Source organism: Cygnus olor, chromosome 17 (genome assembly GCF_009769625.2).
Source record: "Cygnus olor isolate bCygOlo1 chromosome 17, bCygOlo1.pri.v2, whole genome shotgun sequence".
NCBI classification, from domain to species: Eukaryota; Metazoa; Chordata; class Aves; order Anseriformes; family Anatidae; genus Cygnus; species Cygnus olor.
The window spans coordinates 15,146,029-15,162,366 of NC_049185.1; the positions used below are offsets into that span (position 1 = coordinate 15,146,029).

General features: G+C 42.7%; 1 protein-coding gene across 3 annotated transcripts in view; it reads right to left on the bottom strand.

Moving 5' to 3' along the window:
• Nucleotides 1-278: 278 nt before the first annotated feature.
• TTC28 (tetratricopeptide repeat domain 28) overlaps nucleotides 279-16,338 on the bottom strand; it is a 169,067-nt gene continuing 153,007 nt past the window's right edge. For 2 of the 3 annotated variants that reach the window (XM_040576631.1, XM_040576633.1), the window contains 9 exons: nucleotides 15,296-15,475; nucleotides 13,477-14,197; nucleotides 12,316-12,440; nucleotides 11,024-11,255; nucleotides 10,492-10,568; nucleotides 8,307-8,330; nucleotides 7,511-7,640; nucleotides 6,315-6,422; nucleotides 279-5,786 (listed from right to left, as the gene is read on the bottom strand). In XM_040576631.1, coding sequence (XP_040432565.1) covers nucleotides 4,162-5,786; nucleotides 6,315-6,422; nucleotides 7,511-7,640; nucleotides 8,307-8,330; nucleotides 10,492-10,568; nucleotides 11,024-11,255; nucleotides 12,316-12,440; nucleotides 13,477-14,197; nucleotides 15,296-15,475 — 3,222 coding nt within the window. In that variant the 3' untranslated portion in view covers nucleotides 279-4,161. The remainder of the gene's footprint in view (nucleotides 5,787-6,314; nucleotides 6,423-7,510; nucleotides 7,641-8,306; nucleotides 8,331-10,491; nucleotides 10,569-11,023; nucleotides 11,256-12,315; nucleotides 12,441-13,476; nucleotides 14,198-15,295; nucleotides 15,476-16,338) is intronic. The other variant, XM_040576632.1, reaches the window with a different exon arrangement.

Here is a 16,338-nt window from a genome sequence, read left to right on the forward strand (position 1 = left end):
TTTGCTGCTGACTAAAACAAGAAAGACAGTGAGCAAATGCTGATGTTTCCACTGCCTACCAGGAAAAGGAAAAGCAACTTCCAGTCATCATTTGTAGCAGAGCTACATTCTGATAAAAAATACATTAAGTTCTCAGTGACCCCTCATTTCCACAGGAGAAGTTGAGGACAGCTGTCACCCCATTAGTCACACTTCAAAATTCCAAGCCACCTGCCAGGACAGAGAGCAGTGTGCTAACAAATTTGTTAACAACGTCATCCTAGAACAAGAGACTGGAGTACTGAGAGAACTCATGCTTTAATAGACACTGAAATCACAAAGGAAGAAGGCCAAATGCCTTAGCAATTTCAATAAAAATATGAAAATCTTTTTACATGGTAAATTTCATAATATAAAAAGTTTAATGCTGTCTGGAAACAGAGTTTTAATTTACAAAAAAAGTCCATATAGGCCAAACATGGCTAACACTGCATACAAGGAGAGCAAGTGCTAAAGGGCTGCTGCTTGGAAGAGTCTTTGCTGACAGTCCTCTCTGAGTAATCATCTTCAACGCTCTTTGAAGGAGTTCTGCAACCGAGGGGCCAAGTTTTCCATGCACATTTGCAACTTTTCTGGTCTGCATGGCAATGCAATGAACCCAAACCATTATTATCACCTAGCCTGAAACTACCAGTGTTTCTTCACAGATTCACAGTCCTCCTGGATCTGTTCTGCAACTTGAAAGAGATGGTCACAGAACTAGTTTGATCTAATGAGAGGAAATATGGCCAAGAGTGATATACATGGGTGTAGCACCCCTTCAATGCTTTTTCCTTGTTTAAATAATGTATCACTAAAAAGAAGGAAAATCAGTAACCAGTCAGAGTTCAGGCTAACCAACAAAATCAAAATAAACTGGATTTTGTTCAGTGAGATTATTTACTGTTCCCCTTTAGTTTAAGCTAAAGACAGTCAATAAAATATCTGCAATTAGTATCTCACGCAGTAAAATATACTGAATAAAACCAAACTAAAACACATTCTATGGCCTTGGGGAACTGTTGCACGTGGCAGGTTTAATGTGGAAGTTGGTAACACCTAATTCTTATTGCTCACTGTATTAAGCAGTGTTGTCACTTGTACCATGCACAAATACGACGACGACAAATGCATTTAAACTCCACAGAAGGGATTCTAATATCAAACGCAGAACATGTTATTTTCATTTCCTGAATTTCTCCACATATTGGGCAAACCTGATAAAACTTCTTCACAAAGGGGTTGTTTCTCATTCAGGTGGTGGAGGAGTGAGGCACAAGGTGTGTGAAATGTCTCCCAGACAAGCAAGCATGCATTTTCATGGCTCTCATTAAGCCAATAGAAGTGTCCTCTGTCAAGCTAATGGAAATAAATTTCTCAAAAGACTTGTTCTAGTGACACTCACCTTCCATATTTATACAACACCAATTTCCCAAATACTGAACTTCCCTTACATCTGAACCCTTCCCCGCTTCTAATGCTCCCCTCCCCTTAAAAAAAGCAACAACACAACAGAAGAACCACCCCCCACCCCTGATTTATCTCTTTCTGAAAACTTAAAGCCAGTATGAAACCTACTGGCAGTATGAAAATGGGTTGTACCAAAATGGCAATATAGAATTTCTACAGATTAAAGATCCTTTAGTTATGGAAGTAAACTACAAGTAAAGAGGCTTATTTCCAGCATGTTATGCAGCACTACAGGGAATATTTGCTGTTGCTATAAACAAAAAGCTGCCCACTTCCATCCTGGATGTTCCTGGGATGTCGTTCTAAAACAGTTATGCTGGTTGGAAACGGAGTAGGTCACACAGAGTCCGTCAGCAGTCTCGTGACCACAGCAAGTTGCATGATCAGCAAAATTGCCATCTACATGACATGTAGATACTGTACTGACTCTTTTTGGCCCACTATTCTAATTATTCCCACCTAATGGCGAGAAGATATTTAGCACCAAACCATCTCAGAAAGATGTAATATACAGACAAATAACTTGAATTGTATGAGTTGAATGGGTTTACTCGACTGCTTTGCTACGTTGCATAATATGAATAAGTAACTACTCTTTCTTTCTGTACTGAAACTTTTGTGATCAACCATCCATTGTTAGCTGACTATAACAACACAGTCCTATATTTTTTGCCTTTAGCACTTGTGTTAATTTCTTGTGATAGTGAAAGCATTCTCCCAACATCAGTGGATTCTAGAATATACTCTAAGCAAGCGTTTCATATGTGCACCACAAGTAAGCTGAACCTAAGTAATTTTATATTACAGTATCAGAATTGAATCCTCTGTCCTGCTATCATGCTTTTCCTGCAAGACCCCCCTAAAAATCACAAATGTTCAGGTCCACATTTTCAAGAAGAGCATCCAGACATGACAAGTGCAACAATTATCTGCATCAGCAACGATACCCTAATAAATTTAGAGATCTGACTGCACTCACCATTCAGGTAGTCAGTTGCAAGACTGGAATTTGACTTAAGATCCATGTAAAACTCAGGGCCTAATTAATAAGCCTCACAACACCTCTGTGAGGTAGGTACGTAAGTATTACTATCCCCACTTAGATAGACAGGGAAGACGAGGCACAGAGAGGTGAAGTGATTAGCCTTCAGTCACTTGACAAATTTTGGGAGTGCATAATAGAAACCAAAAGCCTTGGTAATCCAGTGCTCCGACCTCATAGCACATGGCCTGCGAAATACTTTGCTTGGATCTAAGTGTGCTGAGTTAATATCCAGAGTTTTCAGTGCACATAAATTATCATTTTGATTCTGATTACATCACTGCATTTAATGGCCACTTAAAAAATAATCATCTCCAACTTGACCCACAACACCTAAATACCATCTAGCCTAGGAAAGCTTAGTGTTTTTTACACATCACCTCTGGGGCGCTCTTGGTTCTCTTTTCTCCACAGATCAGAGGGTGCACAGGTTCTGCATACAGCTGGTCTGCATGGCCCCTCATGTACATGTTCCGACTGCACACTGACACTAGCCTATCTCATCTGTGTATACTGGTATACATGCTCCTGAAGAAGCTTGTTTCCTTAGCCGGGGAAAGAGCTCATCAGGGACACATCTGCAATATTTGGAAAGATCTAGAAGGATCAGAGAAGGATTTATTTGGACAGGTGATTTCTAAATCACATACACTTACGTTACATTCCTGCCTACTGCGAAACTGTAAGATTCACTTTTCTGCGCACACTTAGCAGACAGAAGACATCTATGCTGCCCAAATAATTGCCAGGATGAAAATTTCACCATTGTAACACTGTGTGCCAGAAAGATCGGAGCATTCAATAAAAACAGAACTTGTGCCTCTGGCACAGCCTTACTACCTCATTCTGAGGCTCACCTTGTCCATTATACCCAAAACATTTTTTGGGGAGCAGACCAACTAGCAAAAAAAATCACCTGAAAGGCTTCCCTCCAAAAAAAGTTACCTGAGATGCAGGTTTTAGAATGGGGCATCTCTCTCCTCTTGTCTGTGTCACCAGCCTTTAAATGATGCAAGAGAACTGCCAGTATCAAGCTGCTATGGAGTTGTATTGCCAGCAATTTCTTGTGTTTCGCTAACAACTTAGCAGAGATACCTAGAGGTGTCTTATCTTGTCCTCTCTGTCAGCCTTTGAAACCAACCAAAGAAACGGCTTGTACTTCTCCAGGCAGAAACTTGTGCACACTTTCTTTGCGGTATAAATGAAAGTTTATACCACTCCTCTCGCTTCCCTCTCCAATCCCTGATATGTATAATTTTTGTATAAAAAGACAGCTGAAAAACCTCCTGTTAGGATAAGAAATACAAGTAGGTGGCTTAAAATCTAGTATTTTATGAACAGAACAAGATTCGTTGGACCTGTTGCAGCAAATATGGAACACTACATAGAACCTGTTATCAAGTGAGTCTTGCCAAGGTCCTGTTAAGGGAAACTAAAACCCATCTGTGTAAGGCCCATGTTTCCACACAGTAACAGACAGGGCCAATCTGTCACATTCCCGTGTATCGACAACTGTGGGTATGACCATGGCTTCTTTGATGATATTCTGTGGTTCTATATTGATAAAGGCAAGTGGGCAGAAGCAAATACTTTAACAAGACTCTAAGTCATCAGTTGGTACTCAAGACATTTCAACATTTGGAGGAAGGAAAAAATCTTCCCGGTGATAAGAATTTATAACCATTCCCAGATGGCAGCCTCAAGGGGAGTATGGTTCCTGGAGTGCTACTAGAAGGTGGAGAATGAGCTGATGTCACTGCATTTGGAGTTTCAGGGTGTCTGTGTCCATTTGGAGGGTTCTTTTGTGGAGAAGCAAGTTGTTGCTCAATAGACAGGTCCTTCAGCTCCAGCTTATCTGCACTTTCTTCTTTGCTGTGACGTGGAGATAAATTTAGCAAGCTGAGAACATCTTTCTTAGAAGTCATTGTGCCAGGAGCTCCTCGCAGAATCTTTATTGGGCCAGTGGAGTGCTGGGGAGCGTTCTGCCAGAACATCTTTAAGTTGTGAATTGCTTGCACTTTTTCATCAATAGCAGCCATTTTTAATTTGTCTATGTCTGGGGCATCAGCTGGACTTGAACGAGCAGAACCAGCTGAGGAATAAGAAAGAGCAGGAGATGGAGTGCTGCCACCAGGAGACTGATGCCCTGAGCTTGGAGAGAGATTTCTGGGTGATTTAGAAATATGAGCACTGTAAGGAGAGCTAGGGTACTTGAGCTTGAAGTGAGGCTGCTCAGTTAAGGACCCATGTAAATCACAACTTGGAGATGGCTGTCCACTGTATTGGCCTGTGCCTTCTTTGTTTGACATCTCTGATGTCGTGGGGCTATTATAGCCAGAACTCACTTTCTGAAGGGATGAACTCCTCGTTGGAGGCTTTGGTTTAATTGCAACAGGTGAAGACTGATTCTTCTGACTAGAGCTGACTGGCCTACTGAATGCACTGGTCTCTGAAGATCTGAATGCAGACATACCTGCTGGCATAGAAGCTGCATCATCTGAATTTTTGCTCTTACTTATTTGGCTGCTGCTTCTCTGAAGACGTTCAACAGCAATGAGGTGACTCTGAGTTTCCTCCAGAATTTTTTGAGCCAACTCTTGGGGATCAAGCTTTGGATTACTGTCCTCCTGGGATTTGACAGTGCTGTCAGTCTCAGTGCTAGACTGGTCAGATTCTCCAGTATCAGAACTTGCAAGTTTCCCAACTTTTTGGAAAGGTGAGTTTGGACTGGGAATAAGAGTCATTTTAACAGGAGAATTTGGCGTACTTATGCTCCCTTTGGAATTGACAAGCTCTTTAATACCTCCAGTTTGACCAGTTTGGGGATGTTTGTTATCTGGGGAAAATCTTGTTTTTATGTTTTCTTGGTAACTGGCCAAAGGCTCATTGCTGATTATAGAAAAACCTTCATACTCTTCCTCATCTTTGCTGGCTACAGTGCTGGTTTGTGGTGACAACTGGCTCTGTATTGCAGACCTATGCAGATAGATGTTCTTCGGCCTCTCATAGTCCTGACGTCCTCTGTGTCCCACACCATCTGGCATGCTCTCCGGCTTGGAAACAAAACTCATGGAAGAGGCAATAGAGCTCAGGCTATACACAGAAATGGCATCTGATGCAATGCTGTCTGGACAAGTAGGAGAGAATGGTGGGTTTTGATACTGGGGTACAGGGTTGGAAATAGACTGAGCAGAAGCCAGTGACTCTAGTGATGAGGAACTGTCCAGGCTAAGGCGCTTAGGCAGCTCTGTAGAATCTAAAAAGAAAAAAGAAAAAGGAAAAAAAGTACAAGCATGCCCCTAGATACACAGTAAAATGAAATAAAACCAAGTAATGTTCTTATCAGAATTAAGAGGAAATGCTACAAAGCATGCATTATGCTACTTCAAAAGAAAAATAACAAAATGAAAAAAAGAACCAACAACCTACTACTTAGGTGAGAAAAATAATGTGCACAGACCAGGAAATGCATGGACAGGAAACTCAGACCAAGTATCCTAGAGGAAAACTTTGGGAACTTGTCAATTGATTATGATTTTATATCTCAAAATCTTCCAGTTGCTGGAGTCTATTCCCAGCTCTGACCTCAGCCAAGTCTTAGTGTTTGTTTTCCATAAGAAAATTACATTTGCTGCACCTCTTGTATGATGTATGGTCTATGATGCATGTATGACGATGAATGTATGATGTCTGCAAAAGGTAAGAGTGTGAGATTACAATATAAGCCATTCTGATCAAATCATCAGATGGTTATAGGAGCAAAAACTTCTGTAAGTAGCTTTACCAAAAAGTGCCAGCAAGGACTGTAGAGCAAAGTGCATGGTCCTCCTATTAGCTTGTTTCCCAGTTTTCAGAATCACCTCCTCTTGCCCAACTTCACAAAGGTCAAAACCTGTAGTGGAATACGGAGCAAAAAATCATACCTCATAAAAAGATCCCATGTCCTAAACAAGTGTCATCTTGTTTATAACACAAATAGAACAAAGAGATATGAAATCCTGCAGCGTCCTGGAATGATGTCTCCTCACTTACAATATACCTCTTGCTGGTTTGGTTTTATTACTATTTAACACACCTTCTTGGGAGCCTTACTGGGCTGGACATATTCAACACACACATACACAAATCGATCTGGTCCAAACTGATATACAAATGCACTGGTTGGTATTTTAGCTACAAATTATACGCAATTATCAGGGAATGATGGACTAAATGCATCTCAGGGGACAGGGTCTCACATGCCCCTAGCATTCCTTCATTAGTCCAAAGCTTTCTCACAGAAATGGGTCTGAGGAAGAACAAAAACCTTGGAATTTAGCAAATGAGGCCTGGGCAGCAAGAGGCATAAATGTATGAGAGAAACGATGTTAGGCTTTTATGAGCTTTTCATGTAGTCTTCTTGGACATCTCTTTCTGCCTCTTCCATGCAAAGCCCTTCATCTAAACAGCAGCCAAGCCAGAATAAATTCTAGTTTGATACTTAGTTCTCATCTGCCTCTTCTGTAGAATGTAGACCCTGGTACATACTATCACCCTGATATGCCCTGTCCTTGTCCATTGTGCAGGTTTCCCAGGTAAAGGAATGATTGGTTCACTGCAGGTAGAAGACCAGAAGAAAACTCACAAGTATGCATTATGAACAACAGTGGATCAGGATCCTGAAATAAAAACAGGGTTTAAACCAACCTGACAGCAGCAAGCTGCTGTAAACCCTGAAATCTGTATTCTGCTGACTCAGGATAAGTTTTGGGGCATGAGAGAAATACTCATCCCTAGCACTGGCCAAACAGTGAGTGAAACGTCTGTGTATGTGAACTGGTAGAGATTTACTGAGCAGTCAGGGATCACATCCAGAGATGCAGAGACCAAAAAGAACCCAGACAAACAAATCTAAAGCTGTGAGATTTATCACTACTTCAAGCCACCATATAAAACTATGAATAGTTTTTAGAAAGATAATAGAAAGAAGTGTTTTCCTACCTAAAGCTGCCAGAAACTCATGACAGCCAGGAAGCCTCCAGAGTTGGACACTGATGGAAACCTGGATTGGTGCAGAGGAGAAATCTTGTTCCTTCTCACCTGCCTGAAGTTGAACCAGGACTTGATGTAGCTGAAAATAACAATGCAAACATTAGCCATTCCTTAGAAATTAAATAACTGCTTTTCTGACAATCACAGCTAAGGAAATACACTGCAAACAGCCCTTCCCCTGTACACCTGTACACTCAGCTGCTGGTCCTGAATGGAGCAGTGGGATGAAAGGTCTGAGCACAGGGTGCAGTCCAGAAACAGCAATGATGGACAAACTTGAAGAGCGGCAAATCTAGAGACAGAGCAGGAGTGAGGGTTGGGGGTGTGGCAAGCAGAAACTGAGTGAGGAGAAGGAAGGCAGACTTTCCTAATACCTCTGTGGTCTCCCAGGAATGAATTTTCTCAACTGTTCTCAAAGGACAGGAGTAGCAAAGTTGAGAAAAAAATGTGTTTATGAAGATCTGACACAAATTAAGGTGCCAAGATCCCATCTAACTCAAAAACACAGCCAGAGCAGGAAGGATGGAAAGTCATTAATCAGGGACCAGCTAACCTCAGGACCACCCATCTCTTCCAACCCACAAAGGCTTACGCAGTCTTTTTTCCACATTAGCACCATGGAGCAAATTCCAGGCCCGAAAGCAGGGTGAAGACACTACCCTGCAGCTCAGGAAAATGGCTCTGCAGTGACCAAGGCATTTAATTCTGCACAGCAGCGTCACTCCCCAGTGCATGTAATACTCACCATTCCCACCACATTTTTAACAGCCTTCAAGCAGCAAATAACAAAGAAGGAAAAGACAGGAGAAAAGAAAGAAAGAACACAGGTTATTCTGTGCTATAAAACGCCTGTAATAGGGAGCCCTGCAGTGCAGGGACACATCCACATGCAAAACAGCATCCTGACTGGCAAGACGCTCTGTTCTGAGAAAGAAGGGAGCAATGGAAATGACTTGTGCTGTGAATCAGGAGTCCAGCAGTGTGGGAACAGGCAGCTGGAATCTGGGAGTGCCCAGCTCATTACAATCAACTCAGACACATCGCAGGCATATACCCAGTCCAACCCACATTCTGGCAGAAGGCTGAACACAGAACAAGCCCTTCTCTTGTTTTCTCTGGGATATATTATTGGCACTTAAATAGTCAGCAATCCCTAGCTTTTCCTTGTATATGTAGTAGTACCAGAGTTCGTACTTTTGTGTTTCCTGCCTTCCATTTTGCACTAAAAGTAAGTATTTTCTATTCAGAGCAAGAGATCAAGCTCCCTGCCTTGCTGCTTCAGTAACGTCAAGAGCACCTGCTCCCTTACAACACCAATCAGCTTTATTGGAAAGACAGAAAAAAGCAACACCCACTGACTGAGCTGTTCGTAATTATGCTTCAGTTTTGAACAAAGTCTTCTCTCCTTTGGGACAGGCAGAGCCTTGTCTCACCAACTGAACCGCTGAGAATAATGAGGGGAGAAAAGCAAGTAACAGCAGAAGATGTGAGAGCTAAACTGAAAAATCCTGACTTGTAACCAGATAGATTCTTGTGCAAAAGGGAATTCTGCCTAGGGTTTGGTCTATAAGAGAACATTTGCACAAACAATGCAATACGCCTGCCTATACTTATTGCAAGGGGCACCTGAGGAAATAGTAAGTGCATCTTTTGCTAGTCATCAACAGCCATCTGAATGGTTTGGGTGATTTAATTATCTGAGGCAAGACAACAATCACAAGATAAAGTCATTGACACTGTCACACATTCAGATCTACTGGAACGTCATTCTCTACGCGTCATATCCCATTTACTCTGGGCCTTCCTCTGGAGGTAAGGAGGAAAAAATAACCCTGCTATTCAACCACAGAAGTCTCAGACACTAACAGAAGAGCCAAGGCAAAAAAGCAAAATCCCGTAAAGGACAAGCCATTAGAAATATCCCATATGTTATTGTAAATTTGGGCAAGAAACTCTTTGAATCAGATGTAGTCGAATGGATGGACAAAGCAGGCTTCTTAATGGATGATTACAAAGCTGTTATTTTGTATTTTGTGCAGATAGACTCACAATGACAGAAAGCCTCTAAAACTACACAGGGATAAACCCAGATATTTACCGTGGTACTTCCCTATAACATTTCTGCATGGAAAAAGGGGAAAAGAGAGTGAGCTTTTCACCTTTTTTAATATATTTTTTCACCTATTTTTTATATTTTTCACCTATTAACTATATGCAGTGTTCACTTACTAAGGCAAGCACCAACATAAACCTCGTTAGGGGAGCAATCAGGACACTAGAAAACATATAAAGGAAAACCATCCAGGCCAGTGGCACAGAGTAAGGTTAGGTTCTGCTAGGCATATTACAAAGACTGGTAAGAGGAAGGAATGTCAAGCAGATGGGTTGTGTGTCTGTGTGGGGGGCACAACTCCCACAGCCACAGGTGGCAATGCCTTTCTCTTAAAGAAGGTGAATTCTTTCAGCAGAGCAATGAGCACTCAAACCAGAAAAAGCATAGGCCTGATAAAGTTCTCAGACAGAGCACTGTCCAAAGTCAGGTATTCCTTGAGGTATTGGTAATTACAGTGGGCAAAGACGAGCCAACATGGGCCTTGAATAGGATGGCCAAAAAACAATTAGTGCTTCTACCATTAATTTCCCATATTTTGCTTCCCCCTCACTGTAGTACATATTATGTTTTCACTTCTCCCACTGAACCTGGAGACCCTTCCAAGGCCATGCAGCCCAATAATATACCTGCATTTTACCATTCTGGACACACACTTTCATTCACACAAACAGAGAAATTTATAATTTCAACCCTGAAGACTCCTAGCAGCCTCTGGGGCTGATAAACCACAGCATAAACTGTTCTGTGCGTTTCTGAATTTACTGACCTGGGAAGAACCATTTGGAAACTGGTACTGGAGAAAAACCTCCCAACTTACCCTGTTGATAAGCTGTTCTCCTGTTTCTGAAGCTGTTATAAGTTTACAAAGTGCCTGAAGTGCAGGGTTAGGCAAACCTGAAAAATAACAGAAAAAAACAGGGATTGTTCAATACTTGTTGCTTGCCTGCTAGAAATGCAACAATCTGAACAGAATATAACTTCAGATAACTCCTAAAGCCTCTCTCCCTCGTCACTGAATGGTTCTGAAAACAGCATCAATTTCCAGAAAACAAAAGGTTTTCCCAACTTTGTATTTGATTATACAGTTTCTGACTGAGAGCTGGAAGAAGAAAAAGTCACATCATACTTCTCAGATACTGGACCCAGTGGTAAATGATTACAATCTATGACAAAATTTACAGTACGAATTTACTTCTAGAACATCTGTCCTGTTAAATGCTTTTATTTCATTGCTGTAGAAGCCTAGAACAACAGCACCATTTTGCAGGCTTACATCAAAGACAGGCAGGGAAAGGCAGATGTCTGCTTGGACGTATGAGAACAGAGCCCACGGCTGGCCTGCTTCTTACCTAGGAGGGACTGTATGGTGGTGCTGCACTGCTGCAGCCGCTCACCAGGGTCAGAGGTTGGGAAGAACACTGCTGCTGGAAGGCCACTGGCTGGAGGGTCCAACCGAAATCCTACTGCAGTGAGTAGTGCCTGCCAGCCTGGGATGCCACCAACTTTATTCTCCACACTTTGTTGGGAGGTATACATGGAGTTGTGCTGCCCATTCTGGATTCGCTGCAATGATTTCTCCACCTGTGGGGAAAGTACAGCACGAGCTTATTTTAAAAGCGATTTTTACTAACCACCTCATTTTTCACATTAAAGATGCAGGAACTATGGGCTGAGGGATAGCAATGCTGATGCTGAACTTGGCTTGTCACAAACAGAAGGATGCTAGTGCCCTTGAAAACACAGGCTTCAGTATCTCAACATTCACATTTTTAAAATCACTATGATGAGTGTCACTGGTCTCTTGGATCCTGGGGAAATGAATGCCACAGGAAACAAAGTACCAGTTTGATTGTGATTATCTTCTATAAACCTGGCAGCTGCGTTTGTCCACACAGGATGACTCACTGTCAGGTTCCAGTCTCTTGAGTACACTGTGCATTACCAGGCAAGAGTGTGAAGCTACACGGTAAATAGTAAAGAGAGAGAAGTGTCCACAAAACCCAGCAACTGGGATGACTAGCAATACTCATAGATTTCCATCATCCCATGGATACTCCACATTCCTGTGGGACCACAGAAGACACACCAGAAAGAAAAATACTAAAAATCATGAGATTATTCTTGTCATCTGGCAGCTTGACCTCAGTCCTGCTGCTCCCCACAGAAGGTTACTGCCAAATTTGGGAACAAAAGTGCCTCACATCCAAGTATGCAAAGAGCATGCGTTCACTAGCTCTGCATCTCTGTGACTGCTTCTTTGCCATGTCCATAGCTATTTTCTTGTAGGAACAATTAACCCCAATCATAATCTCATTTTTAAAGCACAGACCCAAATCAACAACTCACACAAATCGGGTAGGTCTGGGGAAGATTTTGCGACAATACAGTTAGCATCTGCTCTGGGGAGCCCATAAAGTGTCCCACTCTTTTCACACTGACCCAAAGTTTTAGCAAGATAACACCTTACAGTAAGAGAGAAGGTTTGAAGGTTTATATTTGTGAGTGGTTACACATCAGGGTATTTGTCTTCCCATTCTTCATTTATAGATGCATACCCATAGGTAACATCACTTCTCTGCTACATGGGCTCCAATGCCCCTCCCTGTGCCTGCTGGGTGCTGTAGCGTTTCCTTTCTCTTACCAGATGTAGCAGGACACGCAGGGCATCTCGTGCCCTTTCAGGATGCTGCAGAATCTCAGTCAGGGCCTGTCCCACTAGCGAAGAAGGGCTGTTCAGCTTCATGTCACTCCCAATAAGCATGAAGCCTGCAGGGTCCAGATAAGAGACTTACTGAGAATTGAAACAGACAGACTCAGAAACGTAAACTCAGTCCAATCTGATACTCTCTGAATCATGTCTTAACACTGGACTCAACAAGCTCGAAATCACTCTGTCAGATTTACTCCAAGTAACAAGCCGTAGCAAGTTTCCTGCTCCTACGGCTACATACAGTTTACATCAGAGCCATATCTACAAGAGCTGCCTGATCTAAAAAATACAGTACTGCTGCCTGTGCAAAACCAGACATTTGGGGAGTGCTTGCAGCTTTCAAAAACACAAGACTTGTGCTGAGAAAAACAAACAAACAAACCAACCCAAAAACCTAAAACCAGCTAATTTGCAATTATCCCAGTAACATTGTTGAACTCCAAGACTTGGTCTTTCTGAATCTCAACTCATTAATCAAATTGAGAAGGAGCAAACTCCAGCACTGTACCCCGGGGCTTACACTGCTGAGAAATTTCCAGTGGAAACAAGGGAAACCTTTCTGCTAAACAGACCAAAGGAGTAAGCCCTGCAAGGCTTATGGCATGAAAATCATAACTACTGATTGCTGATACAACTTCTAGAAGTACTACTCTTGCCTTCTTGTTAGATTTTCACTACATTCTCAGTAAAAAAGTTCTGTTAATTTTCTCCAGCTAATTGCATCCCAAGCATACAGCAAGAAACTTGCCCCTATAAACTTCAAACATGCAGTGGAGTTGTTGTATCACACTTTATTTCTTTACAGTCATGAAATCATTGTGACAAAACACACTTTACCTTGCAATTGCTTTAGATTATATCTAATCTGTAGCAAACTTACTATACAATGAAATACTGCTGTTTTCCACACTGACTTTCAGCCACACTCAGATGAATCAGGGCTTGAAAGAGCAGCTGAATTCTGGGCGAGCACAGGGAACATGCTACTCCCAACTACCTGCTAGCACCACTCCTTGCTTAACTCAAACTATTTGGCATAAGAGCCTTTCCCAGAAACCACGTTTTGTTCATCAAAAGGCAGATTCTTCCTACCTGCCCAGTTGGATGGATGGGAGAACTGCTTGCTGCTCTGTACAGTTTTCATCGCTTCACCAAGGGCTGCACTGGCTTTCATCCCATTTAAGAGGGAGGAATAGAAGGCATGCACAAACATTTTGGAAGCAGCCACTGGAACTGGCCAGAGTGACACGAGGACACATTGAGTCCCAGCAGCCAGGAATGCTCTTGTCAAGCCAATGACTCCATCGGCAGTGACTTTGCTGTTGGATTCTTGGTAAGAGCCAAGAACCACTAATTTAACAGGAAGCCGCAGATCCAGGACATCAGCTGCAGTCAGCAGAAACTCCTGAAGAGGAGGACAGTCTGAGATGCTCTCCACATCACTGGCATCATCCTGCATCCGAAGGGATTCTGGGATTGTGTAGGGATTCCCAAATGAACTCTTGCTGCTGACTGGATTGCTGTCAGTGTTGGGTGTCAGGACCAGAGCAGCCAGCTTCCAGGAGACATGGGTTGCAAAATGGACGCATTCTGCCTGAGTGAGGGCACTCATCACTCTCTCCTTTGTTGCTGCACTGCCAACTAAGGGTTGGCAGCCAAGTAACTCAGATACCATAAACGCTTCCTCTTCTGCAGAGGGCATAGGTCCCCATAGCCACCTGTCCATAACTGCTGAAGGGAGCTTGGGATTCCCTATGACAGCTGCCATTGAGGTAGAACTGGAGTAAGCAGGAGTACTCTTCCTCACATGGGACTACAGAGAGAAAAAGAAAGCAAAAAAGGGCTTCAAAGCTCTGTCTGTTGAGGTGTTGGTAGAAAAACATCCCATCTCCTTGGCTCTAAACAGAAGTCTGGTTGTCATAATAAAGCTTTGCATTTCATTAGTTTATTCCATTTAACTATTCCAAGGAACATCTCCACTTTAGTCCAGTCAGGATTTCTATCCCGACTTCTTAGGAGAATAAATAGATAAGAACAGAAAGGAACAGACAGCCCAGGTCACGCTAGAGGGCTGCAGCAGAGCTAAAAGTATAAAGAAGATCCCAGTTTCCCACCTTAAGGGAGGATTATTTGTAATCATTGGTTTCTGGCACTTGTATTTCAAGGATCAGCATCTCCACTGCCAGCAACATGGTGCTGCATGCAACTGATTACTGCGGCCTGATACTGACCGGAAAAGCCTAATCCCCACATGAGTAACAGAGAAAAAAATGAGACCCTTTTGCTGTTCCCGTGACTGTGTTTAACATAGTGCAAGGCAAGACATGCAGCAAAACACTGCTCAGCAAAAACAGATTCTCCCTGGAGATGTGGGCCTTAGAAAAGCTGATGGTTGTTGCCATACATCAGCATGAAGATATTTCTGAAAGATTTGCCGGTGGTATTGGCTTTGCCTTATGGCTTCATTATCATGAGACATTAATGGCCTTCTCCACACAGAAAGCTGAGAAGCAAACATACCAGAATGGGACAGGACAGTTAACTCACCAAGGAAGCTCAGTATATATCACAAACACCTACATCTCTGCAGTCTGCCGTGTAGCTCCACACCCCAGGACATGCCACCCTTTAGAAGAGGATATCCAAATGATCCATTCCCTTTGTTCTTCCAGGCATGCCTGGGGTTGTGATTTTGTGCTGCAGAAACTACACCAGAGTCTACTTCACACACAACTGGGGTGCTCAACATGCTCATCAGCCCTGGAAGTGCCTTGGGAAGGTGGTACATTTGTGGCTTCTATTCTTTGTCTGGTGTAGCAGGACAGAGCTGCTGCTATTCCAGCATGTATAGGAACTTACAACTCAGAAGAGAGGTTCTATGAGAAGAAGGTTTTATAAGGCAATGTCAGACCTTGGAGCTGGGATTCAGCGACTGGATGGATGGCACTGCAATTAGGCTGAAGCGCTCATAGAGGTACTCATTGGAGGAACTGCCCTTCAGGAGAGCAAAAGGAATGAGGTACAGTTCTCCCTCCAGAACCAGTATCAGCTGGCGGTGGCGGCCAACAGGCCCACTGGAATGCATCAAGCCCTGTAAAGTAAAAAAATAGAATCAGTTTGGTCCTTTCACTCCAGCAGTTCCCAGCCTGCACTCTCAAAAGTGTCAGGCTCTAGTCTGACCCCACAGTTGGGAAATATCCACATCAGAATTACTCTCCATGTGAATGCAGATGCAGTGACTGGTAGACACATAGTGGCATTGGACAGTTCTATAAAGCTGGATTGTTGCTCATCTGTGCATGAACAAACCCATTCTGGTGAACGAGCCTTGAGTCCACTAAACATGCTCTGTAGTCATGCACAGCTGAAACAAGTTTGCTGGGACCTAGTCTCATCACAGTGCAGCAACTCCTTCAGCTGCAGTGTAAACTCTTTATCATTCCCAACCACCTGTATCTTGTAAATATTACTAGCACCTCATCCTTTGAAAGAGAATGTTTTTTCTAGTATTGAACTTCAAAACAGCAACTTCCCATATAAAAGTAAAAAATCCACAGATAGACTGTTTGTATGGCTTGCAATTCTAGATGCTTGACACTGTAATCAACCCAGAGTCACAAATACAGGTTTAAACAGAGAGTATCTTTTGGATGGAGATGTGAGACAGAGAGATTAATAAACAGAAAAGATGCAACTGGGCACACACAATGGCAACTGCTCCTGGTCCCACATAACTGTGGGAATTTCAGTCTTACTTCACAGTATCACAGAATGGTTGAGGTTGGAAGGAACCTCTGGAAGCCATCTGGTCCAACCCCACTGCTCAAGCTGGGACACCTAGAGCAGGTTACCCTGGACCATGTCCAAGCAGATTTATTTTTTTTTTTAATCTTGCGTGTTGTAAAAATAATTAGTTATCATCTCAGGACAGAGGAACTTCAAAGCATTTACATT